The sequence below is a fragment of the Chrysoperla carnea genome, chromosome 1 (assembly GCF_905475395.1).
Source record: "Chrysoperla carnea chromosome 1, inChrCarn1.1, whole genome shotgun sequence".
Lineage (NCBI taxonomy): Eukaryota > Metazoa > Arthropoda > Insecta > Neuroptera > Chrysopidae > Chrysoperla > Chrysoperla carnea.
The window spans coordinates 20075500-20094891 of NC_058337.1; the positions used below are offsets into that span (position 1 = coordinate 20075500).

General features: G+C 30.0%; 1 protein-coding gene across 1 annotated transcript in view; it reads right to left on the reverse strand.

Moving 5' to 3' along the window:
• Window positions 1-2904: 2904 nt before the first annotated feature.
• The window catches only part of LOC123293805 (D(1)-like dopamine receptor), a 44736-nt gene continuing 28248 nt past the window's right edge, over window positions 2905-19392 (reverse strand). The window contains exons 2-3 of the mRNA XM_044874769.1: window positions 15167-15395; window positions 2905-3688 (exon numbers count right to left, since the gene is read on the reverse strand). Coding sequence (XP_044730704.1) covers window positions 2905-3688; window positions 15167-15395 — 1013 coding nt within the window. The remainder of the gene's footprint in view (window positions 3689-15166; window positions 15396-19392) is intronic.

A 19392-nucleotide genomic window follows, 5' to 3' on the forward strand; every position in this document is an offset into this window, starting at 1 on the left:
TAACATCTCTGTGTAAAAATTCATTAATTCATCAAAGAACTCCAACCCAGACAAATCTGAGTTTTCTACACCTACTGTGATTTGTACGCAGATTTGTTCACTAACAAATGCAGCTGATACATACATTTAACATAATACATACACATACATACAAATTACATAATTTTAAATTTCACTATCCGTTTTGTATGTGGACAAATTACTCAGATTTGAATAGTATTAGTGTCCCGTTGTTATGCTAGTGATACTTGCCTCGGGAAGACAATTTATTTTTATGTTTTAAGGATACAGTTTACCAACACAGGACCAAAAAACTTGTAATCTACGACACCAAAAACATACAAATCAATGGTCTTCTCGGACAAGTGCCACTAGCTCACGGGTATTATAGACATTCGTACTGGATACACGTATAAATCGGCGTACAAACCATATTATTTGTGATTCCCTGCAGATAGACCGATGTGTTCTCTACATTGTAAAAAAATTATAGAAAATGATAGATGAACTATCTAAAATCTAACGTTAAAACAAATGAAAACTTGAGAGCCTAAACAGCTGTTACGCAAACTGTTAGTTAACATTCTATTCATTTAAATTAATAAATGAACAGGATTGTTGTTATAGTCTTTTTTGTTATTTTGTTATTTGTTATAGTCTGTACCTGAAAATGTATGTAAATTTTTCTCACAATTATTTAAAAACAGATTTTACATGTTTTATATTTCTTATTTATATTTTTTTCTTGTACTTTGTACTCCAACGATTCTTTGGTATACTTGGCAGTTAAATTTTCATTCACTTCACTTCACATTTAAAACGATATTTTTGTTTTATAAATTGTATTTTTTTCATTTCATCTTTAAAATATTTTTTTCTTAGATTGAATTTTGTGAAATGCGCTGCTGTGACTTGATTTGATCTTCAAAAATAACCGGATGTTCTTTTTGTTTACCCTTTTTGCAAGTAGAAACGGATAGTGCTCTCTAAAATATTATAAAGCTATCCTTTTCTGCTTACACCGAGTGTTAAGAGTTTAAGCAAATATAACACCCAGGTATTTCCATTTACAATGAGTCATAGATCCCTGGACACTACACAAGGATACTCAACTCCATTTAATCAAATATCTGCCAAAAAAAAGATGACAGTTGCGTTCCTTTTGCACCGTGATAGAGAAACGAGAGAAAGGCGCGAATTTGATTTTAAAAATATGTTCGTATTTATTCGTACAATGCATGTCGGTTCAAAAAGAACACCAGCGATTCTATAATTTCTGCTATTTGATATTGATAAATTTTGTCAATTCTCTCGTTTGAGTTGAGTATCCTTGAATAGTGACCATGTATAGGTCATTCAAACTGAAATGTGTTGGATAAGGGGGATTTATAAAAATGTGTATAAATATGCAATTAATAAGATCCATAGGTCGTTCAAACCAGAATGCCATCGACTCTCTCTTGTTCGGTGCATTTTGCTTTGAATGAACTATGCTTTATCCCTCGGACAGTCTCATTTTAGTTTGAAAGACCTATACTACAACACCGAGTGGCTTGTTTATTACAGAAATTCGATTTTATAAATTTATATCGAATTTCATAAATTTTTTACATTTTAAATTCTAGCAGATTGCGCATGATATGTGTATAGAGAGATCGGCTTGCTTACCCTATGTTTCTCCGCCAGAGTGCCACGCACCCCTTGCACCTCCGGCTAAGACGGTCCCGGTTTTTGATTTTGCAATTTTTTTTTTTGATTAAAACCAGGGTTTATTTGATTGTTTATCACTAAATTTTTTTATAATCGTTTTAAATTGCAATAATAAAATGTAATTCGAATATATATCAAATTCTCAAACCTTTTTTAATGCTTGGTAAGTGTTTAATGCGGCCACCTTATACACCCAATTTTTTATCTACATGAAGGATCGAAATCTCATAATTGATTATATGGACGCTTTCATTATTTCCCTCTGAGATGAACATAGTAGTGGACACAACTTAATATTACATATGGCACCATAAAAATGACTTTTAATAAATTCCATTTTCCTTTATACTTTTAATGACTAGAAAATACGAATTTGTGATATTAAGTACAAATTATAATTAAATAAATTTTAGATGCTACTTTAATTCATTTGTGTTTAAGCTAATCATATGTTTACTAAAACTATTTTGAACGAATCTGCACCAATAAAATCGATATAAATAAAAAATACTTTTAAAGTGTCTAAAAATTGAGTATGATTTTCAATCTTCAGTGTTTCTAATCAAATGTTTTTATGGGCACATCAAAATATTCCATTCGTTTCTACATGTATTTTTTCATCGTTAAAAAATACTGTGCATTAAAATTTGATATGAACTAATTTATTTAGCCTTCGCCTATTGTTAAAGTCATCAAAAATCATGAAAAAAGCTTTGAGAACCATAGAAAACAATTTTTAAAACTTCTCGAGTTCTAGATATTTTTGGCATTTTTCTCATGTTTTTTAGGTTTTTTATGGTTTTTCTTTTGTCTCTCGGTTGAAAATAAGTGAAATGGACATTACTTCAGTATTAGCGAATTTCCGAAGGATATGGTACAAAATTTTGTATTTTTTTTAAATAAAATATATTTTTGTATTTTTTATCAGTTTTAAGCAAAAAAGTACTCTTGTGCTTCGCTTAGTTAACGCAGCTACTGTGTTACGAATTTTTTTCCTTGTGCCTTAATTAATAGTCAATTTAACAGTACTTTTTTTACATTGATTTTGTGCTGGGCCCTAAGTTCCAAAATAACAAATATTAAAATTTTTTCTTTTAATTATGACTTAAGAATTATTTTTTAAAAATGCGTTTATATTTATTCATTTAAATACCCGTAATTATAAAAAAGTGTAGGTAATATTTATCAAGGGCTCTATTTATTCTGAAAAGCAAAATTTGTAGTTCGATGATCGTTAGAACAATGCTTGAAAGTTAATTTCCAAAAGGCTAATCGAAAATCGGGACTATAAAATGCGTAAATAAATGGATTTATTGCTGAATTAATCCAACCTAACCATGTTAAGAATGTCATTAATTTATCACTTGTATTAATAAATGGTGTTACTAAGTAGTATATAAAAAATGGAAGCCAGCATGCAATAAATCCTCCAACAACAATGCTTAATGTTTGTGTGGTTTTTGTTTCACGACGAAATGACGATACACGATTCGATGGTTGTAAATTCAATGCTGATGCTTCTAAATTGAATGATTCTGGTTGCGAACGTGATATTGCATTGTTTTTCATATTCACAATATTCATTGGATTATTATACACACTCCCAGGTCTTTGAACTGATGGGAATGAATAATTTGAACGTATTGATCTTGATTGTCCTCCAAAAGTTGTGCTATATGTGTCAGCTGAACTTGTACTTGAACACCGTACTGGAAGACGACTAGCTTCGTCACATTCTGAACAGCCTCGATCCACATCGGACTCTTCACGTATTAATAACTTTTGTTTTTTTATACTGGGTCTAGTTTCAATATTTGCTAATTGATCATGCCGTTGGGCTACAACGCACGATATTCGTACATACACGTAAAGCATAACAATCATTGGTAGAAAAAATGAACCCATTGCGGAAAATATTACGTAGCCTTCATTGCGATTGTAGTGACAGTCTTTTTCTTGTAGACGATTTGGATCATACCTGAAAAAGTAAAGTTTTATAGCTTTAGTAAATAATTTAAATTGTCTTTTATGAATTTGGGGATTTAAACAAGTGCCATATTTAAATATAATTTTTACTTTTTACTTTAAGTATTGTGATCGAAAAAAAATCGATATCGGGGTTTCGGTATGTCGGTATGTCTGTTACTAAGCTGGAGCCTTCAATTTTCAACCGATTTTTCTCAAACTCGGTACATAGGTTCAGTTTGGTCATAATTCCAGACGATTTTTTCATTTTCTTCCTAGGCCTTTTTTTAAGGGTACTTCCCTCTAGACAAAAATAGGATTTGGGGTTTTCTCAAAAACGGCTCTAACGATTTCAATTAAACTGGGCACAAGGCTAGACCTTAAAGTGTTCCTAGGATTAGTATAAGCCACATGTCCGGAAAAAGATTTACGATTAATGAATTGGATTTTTTATCAGGGAATTGGTTTTGTGCCAAAAATGCGGAGGTTCGGTACTGAAATTGGGGGTGCGCCGGAAGCCTCGTTCAAACAAACAAAAACGAAATTTTTTTAATAATATTGAGGAAATCGTAAATGCAATTTTTACCAATTGATCAGAATATGCCTGCAAATATTGAATAAGTAACTTTAAACAAGTTATTGTCATATGCATATGAAATATTTATCATTGTACATATGAAAAATTTTCCATTTTACTAATACAAAGGGAAAATATCAAATTTCATACAAAGACAAAACACCAACCATTTTCCGCAACACACACACAAGAACACGGCCCTCTCACGGACTAAAATTGGTGTTATAACATGATACTGACTCGTAAAAATATGTTGAAAATTTCAATTTGTATTTTATCGATCCATTACAATAATTTCTTTTTAGTAGGAAGTTAATATTATAAAAATAAGATCTTGTGACACAATTGGTTATAGTTTTTTTTGTATAATAAATTTTATTTACGTTGGTAAACAAAACCTTTTTTATCTTTATTTATTATTTTATTGTGTAATTTTAGTAACTTAGAAAAATGAAGGTGCATGATTTATAAATATATTATGTTATTATTACTTTTATTATTATTATTTTAACAAATATGTTTGATAAACTGTTTCATAAACATGTTTGATGGAGTGTTTTATGATGTATGGATCCTATAAGTATCCTATATAGTCGGAGAGCCGGCTGTATAAGAGTCCTATGGATCAGATAAATGAATCATTTTTGGGGTATGAACAATACAGCGATAGGTCTAGAGGTCGACACCCCTGAAGTTGCTTGATTTTGCCCGCATGGAAAATTATCACGTCACTTCCGGTTTTTATTTTAGGTATAATTGCAATGCATGAAATACATCAAGTGGTCGACACCTTTAATTTGCCCGGATCTGACTGTAAAGGGAAAATTGTTAATTGAGTTAATGTTACGTAAGTGCCCATTGGCAATGCTCCAAGTCCCCTTCGCGCCCTTTTTTAGTAGATCTTTTATGTCTTGTTGTTATGTTAGTAAGAAGAAGCAAATCGGGGTAAAATAAGACCTTAGTGATGGAGCTCTACCAGTCATGAGTTTTTTTAATGTTAGATAATTATTTAGGATGGTAATTTGAAATACTTTACTTGCAAGAGAAGATATAAATAATTATCACAATTATTATTAGAGAGTCACGAAATATCAAGATGTTGCGAGGGTGGCTACTTTAACGTAAATTTTGCGTCATGTTTTTTGTGAATGACTCCTGTAATCCTACTTAAAGTTCACGTGCTAGTGGTTTATTAAGTTAACTTTATTCTATTTTAAAATTATACTATTCTGAATAAATACGTGATTTAAAAAATACTTTACTCTGAATAAAATGTAAATAGAATACAAATGCTGTTTAAATATAAGAAAAATTATTTAAAAGAAAGGAATGCGCGAATAGGCATACATACGGTTTGTTTTTTTAAAAATACTAACTTGATTGATGAATTATTATCAAGATAAACGTTGTAGTCTAGTCATTTCTACTTTGTAATCAAAATCTTTTAATTTTCTCTCAACTTTGAGAAAATTTTCTTCAAAATCTTAGATCAAGTTTTTTATTTAAACAAATGAAAACAAAAAATTGACTGGGTCAATAGTTGAAATACCATGTATAGACAGTGTTGATTATACTGTCACATATAACTAACTGATATTCCCATATAATACATACTGTTCAATTTGAGCTTAATTTGAGAATTCACAGGTAAACGGTGATGATTACGAAAAAATGTTTTAAACAATATTGTTAACTTTTTTATAAGGAACATTTTTTATATCTAAACTTTTGTTCTATCTTTTACAGTTTAGAAGATGGGTCTTACGGACCAAAGATCCAATTGACCTATGCTGCTCTTTTAAAAACTCGACATTATTTTTTACGTCCTAAACACGCTATAAAAATATCAGCTTGATACCTCTTTTCGTTTTTCGACCTTGGTCATCTTCAGTTGGTTTTTGCCTCAACGTATCCACCTTCGTGTTCAATACACGTAATTATTGTTCTTTTACAAAATTGTTTAAATACACTCCTACATATCTCGGGAGTGATTTCTTGAACCATTTCCTTTGTTATCTGTTCAAAATGGTCTACATTTCTAGACGACCATTAACATTCCTATCAAACTTTTTCAATTTGTGAACACCCTTTATATTCGATGCCAAAAGTGAATAATTGAATGTTAATATTTTTGAAAGCAGAGATTTATCTAAACAATAATTTTTTTCGTAAACCTTATAATAAAAAAGTTTTCCATATGTAGTCAACTTAGCTAGACAACCTGTGTAAACATAGTATAAAAATGTTGTAATTATCTATCGTGTGATTAGAGTTTTACATATTTTTTCCCATCGTTAATAACAACGTCTTGTAGGTCAAATACGAAAGATGGAAATTAAAGTAGGTAAGAACAATTTTTTTAATAAGTAAAATTATCTACAATTTTTGCTGGTTGAGAAAAAGGTTGAAAGAAGTTTGAGCTATTCGAAAATTCAAAAGCTTTTTATCGCCTTTTCGCGATCTACATGTAAATGAAAATTTCCTCAGTTGCAACCTAACAATTTTTATTTAAGTAGAAGAGACTTGACTATTTTTATATTGTTAATCTTGAGATTGTATTTAATGATTGATGCAATTTAACGCATATAAATATTTGAAAAAATAAAATAAGATACTTTAAGAATATAAATAAGGTGTATGTTTCAAAACTACCTATAAACAAGTGAAAACAAACAATTGACTGAGTTGATTTTTGAAATATTATATACAGACAGTGTTGCGTAATCAGTATATACATACGCAAATTATATACATACTATATAATTTGCGACCTCATGGGTAAACAGTGAGATTTACGAAAAAAAGATTAATACAAAAGTTATTTCTTTTTTATAATGAACATTTTTTACAATTTTTGTTTTAACTCTAACAGTTTGCAAGATGAATCCTACGGATTGAAGACCCAACTGACCTATGATGCTTATTTACAAACTCGATCTCACTCTTTACGTCCTGAGCACGCTATATAAATTTCAGCTTGAAATCTTTGTTCTATCTCTAACGGTTTACAAGATGGATTCTACAACCAAAAAAATTAATTCCTCCTCGTTTTTGAGTTATCGTGCCCGCAGACGGACAGACGAACACACTGACAGACAACCGGAAATGATTCGGAAACTAGGCAAACGTGTTAGTTTTTACAGATGCTCTCCTAATACTTTAGATATATAATTACTATTTTAAATACATGTTCTCCTCATAATAATTTAAAAACTCTTGATTTTTTTCACCACTTTTTTACGAAATTTTTTATTTGTTGTTTTAAGCTACGGGTACCGGGTAGCCACGGGTACGGTAACTACGGTAGCGGATTCCTCATGGGTGGAGCTTTTCCAATATATTATGTTGACGGTGGAAAAATTTATGAAGCTCGAGGTTGCTGCAAGCATTAAAATCTAGCGTGGAATCAAAATATTTCCTTTGTGGGCCTTTTCATTGCATAAAAAGAAAAATCGATATATAAATCTAAATCAAATGAAAAAATGTCTGTTATTTGGTAACTCGTTAAAGCTAGTATCAAACTAGTTAAAGGTGAAAAGATACAGTTTCTATACAATTTGTTTTAATATAAAGAGAAATGATGCAATTAAGTTTTTGCCACGTACACATTACAACAATTGATTTATTAAAGTTGGTAAAATAGTTTGTATTCAATGTATTAAACAGGAAACTGGTATCGTTTATGTCGTTTGTGCCACACCAACAATCGATCGTTGAATGAGTAAGTACATTTGTTAGATCGAATATACGGTGTGATAAATTATATATAAATTTATGGACAGAAGTAGATTCAACCGATAATCAACCTTTTTTGACCACAAGGTGCTGATTTTCGCACTAGCTAATACATAACCTCTTCTGGTCGTCTAACGCTTTTTTTATTTCTGGCAGTTGTTTTGTGGACACAGCTAGTGATGAAAAATAATAGATATTTCGAGTTACCTATAATAATTAATAAAGTCTTACCAAGATTTCGTTTTCCATAGTTAAAAATTAGATCAAAATTTTATACTTAAAATCCTATGTTTCATTTGGTGCAAAAATGTGGGGAATCAATTAAAACTTCATATTCTACGCTAATAGATGCATATTAATGAAAATGTTACAATGACTGCTAATTAAACAGATTTGAGTAATTAGAAAACAAAAAATTTAGCCAAAAGTTGTTAAGGACAATAGAAGAAATTCGCCTGTGAACCTGACCTAGAATTATCGATAAACTTCCTTCCTTTCCTATCCTCCTCCCTTCCTATCGGTAAACCTAGAATTAAGCGTACTTTCTTTCGATTAAATGTAATAATGACATATTTTTAAGTCCCATTTCCTCCGAAAGTTAACGTTTTTCGAAAAAATATTTTTAACAAAATTGTTATATTAGTCCATTAAAAACAAACCATAATGCGAAAGCGAATATTCGTCTCATCACTAATATAGAAATTAATTTTATAACATATAAGAAACATTCTTTTGCTAATAAAATTGAAAAACAATTGAGATGACAGCATGTTCAGATTTGCAACAATCTAAACTTATAGATAAACTCGAAAGAAAATGAGGCAAATAAAAAGTATACGTAATTGTACTGCATTGTATTATATTGAAATAAAAATTATATGTATTGTATACATAAAGTTTGATAATATAGTCAAGTGGTTTTTTTACTTGGAAAATAAATATATGAAGGGAAAAAGAAAACTACCAAAAAAATTTATGAAGAAAACAGTTTCTATTATGAGTTTCTAAGTGTAATAACTTTACTGGAGGTGGTTTTATTATTTGTTTTTTAGTTTACTTTTGAAGAAAATCTTGAAAATATTTTTTACGTTGGTACATATTAAATGAAAAACATACTTTAAGTCGATTCTTTTTAGATGTAGTACAGTTCTTACAAATCTTGTAAAAAAATTATTTTGGGAATTTTTTTTTACAAATGAGTTCAGTACGTAAAAGTTAAGCTTTTTAGCTATGGGTAAGAAATGAAGGATGGCTTTTACTAAAATGCTGGTATGGTATAGAAACAGATGCTATATAGGACTAACGACCAAAAGTATTGTGCGTATCGCCAACCAGTATGAACCTCACGCCCATACTGCATTTGATTCGTCTGCCATAACTATTGCTAATGTTACTATTCCCTCAATAAAGTTAAAGTATACAATATGGCATTCACATCGATCACAGTGATAACAACAAAAAATTTCTTCCTGTATATAATCGAAAAAAAATGTTTCTAGAAAACTTATTGGAAAATATATATATTATTATTTGAATATATTGTTTCCAAATATGAAAAAAAAAAGAAAGAAACTTAATGACTTTTACGAAAAAATATTACAGTAGAGTATCGGTAACACTGTTCGTCCGCCGGGACTTCGAACACCACTCTCTGCCAATCACTCAAACATGAGGCCTTGTTTGTTTGTCACATTTAACATGCCATTTAAGGATGTATGAGCACGGTAGTGAGGGCACAAATTTAAAAAATATATATTTTCGATATAAGACGAAAGGTAAGAATAAGATTTTTCGATATATGGCGTAATTTTCAAAATATCGAAAATGAGAAATTTTGTGTAACTATTCAGCTTTCGATATTTCGAAAACCAAGGCACATATCGAAAAACTTTATTTTTATTTTTCGTCTACATTCATGCAGTTATAAGTTAAAATAATTTCAACCCTAAATCTACCCTGCTCTTACTTTCCTTATATGGATGGAGACACTTGGTTTTTTTCTATACCATTGCTTATATGTTTACTTTCTATTAATTTTTTTAAAAAATTTGTTTTCATTCATTCCAAGTGAAAATTATCAAAAACTTTCAAAATATTTCGTTTTTTTGAGATTCCTTCATAAGAGCCCATGCATTTTATATAATGATTTTTGTCTTAAAAAATTGCATGGATATCTATGCTGAAATTTTAATCACATATTCTTTGAGTAAAAGTCTACCTATAAAAAAATTTTGAGCCTTTAAATCAAACATTGTTGTCATGCTCATACATCCTTAAATACATATATTCCAATGATATTTTTGAAATGCTTTATTATATTTATAACTAGCTGACCCGGTGAACTTCGTACCGCCTAACAGCCAATGAATGTCATGTTCATTGGGCAATCAATTTTAACTTAAAACAAAGACTACCGCGATATAGCCCCACTTCCTCTGCCCTAAATTATTTCCCCCATTTGTTCACAATTTTCACAATGTAGCCCATTATATTTGCTCATAAATTAGCATCAATATTTTCAGGCGTTACAAACTAGGGACTAAACTTAGTATACCTTGATATATTTCATATATACATGGTATAATGATATTTTCTCTATAAAACTGATTTTTCGAGTTCCAAAAAAAAGTGAAGTTAAAAAAAAATTCTGTATATAACTGAATCAGAAAAATGGCAACATTATGGCAACAAGTATTGTGATCGTCTAGATGGGCTTAGATTTCTCAAAATCTATCTTCAATGCCACAATTAGCATACAAAATTTTTAGAAATGAAAGAAAACAGCCCCCCCCCCGTGACATATTGTTTTAACATTTAAAAAATGAAATATTTGCTGTTGCTAAATGCTTTAAAAAAAATCTAAAGTAGCATTAGACATTTTATTGAAAAAAGTTCCTCCTCCTTTTCAATGTCACAAAATATAAGTCCGTCTCCGTTTTCAACACAAAGGGTGGCTCTCATCCCCATTTTATCTTCTGTTTTTTAATATTTGTTTTGGTGAAGTTTTTTTTCTGTATTTTCTTTTGTATGGAAAATTGAACACAGAAAGTATTTATTACAGCTATATTCAATCATAGGGAAGAAAGTCGTCATATTTCATTCTACACAAAAATTTGTATATACAAACTAGCTAAAAGTGGAAGGAGCACACTTTAAAACCTATGAATTTTTCAAAATTTCAAAAACTGTTTCACTCACAGCTCAATTTCTGACTGAACGCTCAAACGCTCTGTGTTCAAAACTATTCATTCATCAATTATTTTAAAAATTAGCTTTCTAAAAATTTAGCTTTTTTGATACAGTTATGGTACAGAAAAATATGCAATTTTTTCTTTAAAATACCGTATCGCCTTAAATAAAAATTGCACCTTAAGTCTTAAGGTGCAATTATTAAGTCTTTTTGAAATTACTTAAGACTTTTTGAGATTACCTATTCGAAAACGGGATGTTCTTTTTCTCAAAATTGTCGAATTACTCCAGTAACCGAGGATTAAACTTCCAAATTATTGCCTTGAGCTCCGATTAACTTGAAAATTTGTCAGTAAGTAGATAAGAGCCTAACAAACAAAAGTTCTCTATGTTCAAGATGATTGCTCTCAATCTTCTAGATGGTGGGAAATGTTAGAATGAAAATGACAACAGGGATCGAAAGCTTTAACGAAAAACGTGCCATTAAAACATTTGTCGCAAACTCGATACTTTCTAAGAGAGGCGATTGAAAATCACCGTTTTTCATCAGTTTTTTTCGAATAACTAAAAACTGACATCCCACCAAAAAACATTTATAAAGTAAACCTTGCCTATAAATAGAGGAAAATATTACTGTACTATTATTCGTTTTGATGCGATATTTGTTGAGATCCAGCTGGTTGAAGACAACTGACTTTTCACCGGCAACGGCTGTTACTCCTTCCACTACTATCCCCCTGCCCTAAACGTGAATATCATTTTCATTTGAATGTAAGAAGTGCATTTTCAGAAACTTTCTCTCACACCAAATACTTTTACACTGGACACAAATAATTAATATGGAAAATTACATAATTAACAGGAATTGGTGTGTGATTAACATAATTAACATGGAAATGTTGGTAATACTTAGTTATAGGGTCAAAACCTTCATTTTTCTACTTCTTTTTTACATTTCGAGAAATTTTGTCTAACTTTGCAAATTTAATGCTCTATCACTTTGTAATGGTCTATAGAACACAAAATGCACTTAAATAACGAGATATAATCAAATAATGAAAGAAGTCGGAAAATTTTGAGGTTTTTGCTTTATTCAACACAAAAACTGATCAATTTAACACGGGATCTAAAATTAATGCTTATCGCTTTCCAATTTACCTTATTTAAGTACTGCCAACATGCTCAAAAAGGTCAATTTCAGAAATATATTTGTTTGAAATGTGCAATTTAAACGCAAAATTTTTTTTCGAAAAAACAAAAAAAGTCATAATTGTTAAATAACTGGATAAATAACTGGATAAATAATAAGTTCCAAAAAAATTTAGCCCTTTTTCCGCAGAATATGTTACCTTCAAAACTTTTTTTTTGTAGCTTTATTATTTTTCGAGTAATTTAACGATAAAGACATTTTTTTAAAATTAGTCTTGGTACAATGTACTTTGGTTTATTTTCTAATTTCTCGACAGACATTGCTGTCTATGAGATGTCAATTATATGAACAGAAAGCTTAGTTACTCGGAGATAGCAACCTGGAAAATGGTTACGCGTCTGCGAAAAATGTTGAGAAAGTAAAGTTTGTAGACACACCGCGATGTTTGTCAGAATCAAGTTGCATGCTGATTATTTCACATATATTTTCTCCTTTGTTATAGGTTGAAATGTTTAGATTAGCGTAGTAAAAGTGGAAAAGAAGAAACAATGTCAGTTACAGCTATTACTAAGCTCCCAGCGAAGAGTATGTCTGTAAGAGAAATTTGATAGTTTTCAATGTTTCAATCACAATAATGTATATTATTATTCTTCAGAGTGAATTGTTAGAAGTGAGATGTATATTATTATTCCTTAGAGGGAATAAATATTACATTTTGGAAAGAGTATTATCAGCTACAGTCGGAGGGGGTGATTGATTCTTGGTACACTACGGTATCTCCAATGATTAATATTGTAAATTTCCTGTAAAATACAGAGTGATAAAGTTTTTTAAATTATTTAAAAAACCTTTTTCCCCATTTGAATGTATTGAAATTTTGTGTGTGTTAGATCAATCAATACATCCAAACCAAGTTTTATCAAAACCGAGTACTATGTTTTAAATTAAAAAAAAGCAACTTTAACTTTAGGTCCCAAACGGAGCGACTTTACTTAATTAAGGACGTTCCCAAAACATCACGCATTCTTAGGATCATCTTTAAATCATGTAAATGCATTCTCAATAATGCATCTTATAAAATAAATAATAAACCTGTTAAATGTTCGTTTCTTTGCTCATAAAAATTATAAAAGTAAATGTCCGTTTGTTTATACATCACAGTGTCACATTTAGACTCTAAACTACTGAACCAATTTTGATGTAATTTTTACCACTTCAAATCAAATTAAACGCCAGTATTCATTTTACATTAAATAATTTAATGTAGGTTCTTTTCTTAATTCAAGCTTTCGAATTTTCTGCGAAAGCGTTGATAATATCATCGATTTCCAAATGTTTAAGAAAGCAAGCCCGAATAATCTTTCCTGTCCCTTTTAAGCACGCAACCAAGATTTTACCCCGTGAAGTGTAGAAAACAACCTCTCTGCGGTCTATACGTGGGCTGGAAGAGTTACGCTACACTACTTGGTCGTATACTTCAATGTGATGAGCTACTGACTCTGGTATAGCGGAACTATTTTCACATTCTGTTTTCCATTTGGCCATCCAGAGTCATTATTCATTAATAATAGTTGATTCACTATCATTAATGAATCGCCGGTATATCTGAACCACTTTTTTCACTGCCTGAATTAATTGATTTCGTACTCTTCTACCGATTTTCGGATGGGGTTCCCCCAAAAGTTATCAGATGGGGGTTTATTATGAAATTCGGAACAATAGACTAACAATTTAAAGCGATTCATTTTTTTTTTTAAATTTGAATAAATCACAAATCTATTTAGGTGATGGGCATGCCTATCATGCCCATATGGGTGGATCCGCCATTGATATACAGGGTCAGCCAACATATAGAGTACATTGAGTATTTTAAGTTGACCGCCTTAATTTAATTTAATATTTTCATTGGATATACAAATATCCAATTGTAGGAGATTTTTGTAAATAATAAAAAATATCTATTTTCAAATATATTATCTGTCTCATTGTAAAGCAATAAAGCAATAAAGCAATAAATATTTCATGTTAAAACGAATCAATAAAGGTTAAAATTTATCTAAATGGTCAATTACAATTTTGAATGATTCAAAAATATCCTACTATTTAAAAATTTTTGTATAAGGGTAAACAGGTTGGCTGATAAGTCCCCGGTCTGACACATAAATGGCGTCGCTAGTATTAAATGCATATTATTTTTATATAGTACCAACCTTCAAATGATTCGTGTCAAAATTTGACGTCTGTAAGTCAATTAGTTTGTGAGATAGAGCGTCTTTTGTGAAGCAACTTTTGTTATTGTGAAAAAAATGGAAAAAATGGAATTTCGTGTTTTGATAAAATACTGTTTTCTGAAGGGAAAAAATACAGAGTCCGGAAACTCATTATCAAGCCAAGTTTTTGCTTCCACTGTATTTTTTCCCTTCAGAAAACAGTATTTTATCAAAACACGAAATTCCTTTTTTTCCATTTTTTTCACAATAACAAAAGTTGCTTCACAAAAGACGCTCTATCTCACAAACTAATTGACTTACAGACGTCAAATTTTGACACGAATCATTTGAAGGTTGGTACTATATAAAAATAATATGCATTTAATACTAGCGACGCCATTTATGTGTCAGACCGGGGACTTATCAGCCAACCATTATGTAAACTCCGCCTCCATGTACCAGTTATATAGATTAACCCGGTATAGTGTATTGTTCAAAGTAGAGCGTACTTAAGACACCCTGTAATAGGTACAATAGTTATAAAATATATATAGGTGAATTAACAATTTTCCATACAGTAAACTGAAATTTCCACTCATTGTAAATTGATAAAATAAATTTGATATTTACCATCCAAATATTGGTGGACATGTAATACAAAATGCTGCACACCATACAACAATAATCATAACAAATGCCAGACGTTTTGAACGATGACGTCGTGAATAGTTTAATGGTTGTGTGACTGCAAGATAACGATCTACGCTGATTGCACATAACGATAGTATACTAGCTGTACATAATAATACATCCAATGATATCCATACATCACATAGTATTGATCCAAGTGTCCAATGTCCTATAACAAAATCAATTCACATTTTTATTATTTATTTACATGTAAAAGATCATAATAACATGGTATTCAGTAAAAAGGGTAACTAAGAGTAAAGAAGGAGATAATTCAATCATTTGAGTATTTAAATTGAAGAACGGGACATTTAAACAATACCGATTGTCTCCAAGGTCGGACCATTTACATAGAAAAGGTTCGGTCATCAATTTTTGATTATAGCCGAAAGTGTCCTTTTTTAGAAACGAGGTGTTTAAATTTTAAAAGAAAAAATATATTTTTTTGTACATTTCCAAAACGCATGCTTAAAAAATTCATGATTCATGATTTAAAGCTTAATGTGATAAATTACGAAAACGAGCTTTAAAAATATGGGTGTCTTAAAGTATTTCTACAGTAACTTCAGAATATTGTATCGGAACTATCGGAATATCGTATTCTTATTTTTCGTCTACATTCATGAAGTTATTAAAAAATTCCTCATTTAAGGTGAAAATAAGATAAAAATAATTTTAACCCTAAATATAATGCTCCCGTACATCCCTTATATGAATGGAGACATTTGTTTTTTTTTCTTTTGTATGACATTGCTTATTTGTTCACTTTCTAATTTTTTTATATGTTCACTTTTTCTTATATGTTCTCTTTTTCTTTTTTTATTTGTTTTCATTCGTTAGTGAAAATTATGAAAAACTTTTCAAATTATGTCGTTTTACGAGATTTCTCCATAAGAGCAATATATTTTAAATCGATTTTCATTGATTTTTTTCTCAAAAATTTGCGTGGATACCTAAGCTGAAATTTTAGCCATATTTGAGTAAAAGCTTTATCTGTAAAAAAGTTTTCTTTTGATCCTTTAAATCAAACATTGTTGTCATACCCCCATACATTGTTAAGGTAAAGATAATATTATCCCCTTAGTATTGTACACATATTTATTTTCTTGTTTCTTTTGTCCTGGTATAAAATAAATAAATGAATGAATGAATAATATGTCCTGAGTATAAAATAAATAAAACGGAAAAGTGTAAACTAGTGTAAGATATCCACATGTTATTATATCCACACAACGTATTTTGTACATTTTCTAAAAAGAAAACAATTTTCTTCCACCCAATGTAAAAGTGTACACATTGGGGTTTAAAAAAACACACCTTCTATTAACTATATCTAAGTGTGAGGCTGGTAGGGACGTGTCCCTATAGTTGTATACCTTTGTATACTTCATTTGTATTTTCAATTTTCACAATAGAAATACTATTTTGAGTATCACTGGAGTTAATTTATAAGCATACAAGCCATATATATATGTATGGCTTGTATTGAAGGTATTTTTTTAAATTTATTCAGTAAGGGATTCAAAATAGGGTTGAAAGTTTGCACGAAACTTTATAAATTTTGAAATTAACTGTAGATATTACTTACTATTTCCAAAAAATTAATTGTTCAAGGGGCTGAAATAGGGAAGAAAGTTGATATGAAACTTTGTCATTTTTTAAGGTAGGATTGTACAAATTGATATATGTGCTCATGGTTTGAGAAAGAATTATATTGTATCACACTTTTATTTCATTCCTTTAAGGACACCGAAATACATCACCGAGTGCCCCCTTATTTTCCAACGGAATGGTAAAGCTGACCTTTAGGAGGCGGACTAAGCGAAGACAAGCAGGTTGAAGGTTAGCATTTGGATCACATTTTAAATGCAAATATTTTATTATAAGAATCATTTTTTTGGTTCCTACATTCGATTCGATGTGTTTTTGGAACATCGAAAAATTTACTGAAATTATCTAATAAGATAGTAGTTATGTGGAAGACCATATAATATTTGACTGCATTTTATCCATTTGAATTTATTTATTGAGAAAACTTTAACATGAATACGAAGAAATATATAAAAATAATAAATCCGTGAAATTTTACCATTAATAAAATATCTAATGTGAAAGGTATGAAGATAGACAAACAATGATAAGCTGTCAGTATGAAAAATATTTTAAATCTTAATTGCCATAATTATTTGAACATGAGTAATATCCTTGAAATATATATTTTTAAGATTAATATTACTCGTAATATTTTAGGAATATACACTATGTTCATTTTTTACCTCTATGTACCTCTATGAACTAATGAAAGACTCCGGAACCGTTATGAAGCTCCGTAGCCGTAACCGAAACTGTCGGATGTCTGAAATATAAATCTATTCGAAACCGAAACCAAATCTGACATAAAAATAGAAATATAATTTCGAATAGCAGCAGAGTCTAAAATTAGAAAGAGGAAAGTATAATTTATTATTTTATGTACAAAACAGAATTAATATATATTCTACTTCTGATTATAAAAATAGAATCGGTGAAGACAAACCACTCTTACCAATTCGTATATCTTTAACAGTTTAGATAGTGTTTTAGGTTTTTCTAATGACATAAGAGGGAACGCAATATCTTGAAAAGAGAAAAGAAATAGTTTGCTAAATAGAAGTATATTAAGTAAATATGTTAACCTACAACGAACTCTAACATATATTGTCCGTCTGTCTATACTGTGATATCAGTATATCATCTCATCTTCAAAGCACACACAGTAAATTGAACAACGTTATCGCTTAAATTCACTAGACATTCGTCAAAGGGTAATCTTTATATATTGTTTTTTCGAAAACTAAACGGACAATTACATCCTAATTAGGCTCAAAAATCCTTAGTTTATTTATATATATATATATAGTTTTTTACGAAAATTTATTTTCTATAGCAAAAACGAGTACTAAAAATGATCAAAAATGATAAATAAATCGAAAGCTTTATATCTTTGAAAACTACATCTTTGGAAGTTTTAGACGCATACCATTAGCAGATCTTTAATGTTTTTGTTGTTTCAGTCTTTCATCCATTATTGTAAGATTACAATTATTTAGATAAAGAAAATATTCCTTCATAATTATCTAGGCTATATTCGTAATTATTTGTACGAATTTACATTTTACTGAAACAATCCGAAACTATCGGATAATCCGAAATTATTTTATATCCGTGCCCGTAACCGAAACCGGTAAAATGTTATTCATACGTTCGTATCTAAATTCGAAATTTCATATCCATCACATCCTAATATCTAAATTTAGCTTATATAAGTCATGATCAATTTCCCTTCAGGGGAACTCACTGACAGTCTTCTCTCTCGCTTTACATATCGTATCCATTTCCAGGCTAGCAGACTCCTGGTATTCTCTAACTGTATTATTTATTCTATGGTGATGAGTCTGACCGGCTGAATGTATACACATACACAATCCCTCTTTATTTTATATACAAGAACGTCCATAAGAACTCTTCTTACTTCATATAACATAAATGGCTAACAACGATACGGTTTCCAAACAGTGTATGTATAATATAAGATATTGACTTCATTTGTGGTAGATACTCAATATCATGTTGGTCATAATAACCGGGTCTTTTAGTACTGAATAACATTGGATTGAAATTAAATAAATAAAAAAGTTTACTTGTTATTGATTATATCACTTTCGTTACGATAGTGTCTAGACAAGAAGTTTTGCGCATAGAGGTTTTGTGGATCCATCATTTTTTTTTGAGTAAAAAATGGTCATTATCATCAATATGATTGTATATTTTGTTAGGAACAAGTATATTACAGTGTAATAAACTAAAATGATATTTTACATAATATAATTGCTGTAATTTGTTCGGCGCCATCACCATACACCAAAACTTTATTATCCGGAACGTCCAGACATTGTGTAACAAAGCTCATACACTCACACACACAAATAAAAGATAAATTACTATATTATTTGTTAGGAGTCCGTATCATTACGACAAAACCTGAAAAATATTAGAGGGTTACTCATGGATGCTGTTTTTTGTAATAATAAGCATGGCGTGCCAAACTTAACGTACAGCAAATGGGCATTATAATACACATCATATTTTGTTTATTAATTCAATATATAAATTTTCAATGCAGACCT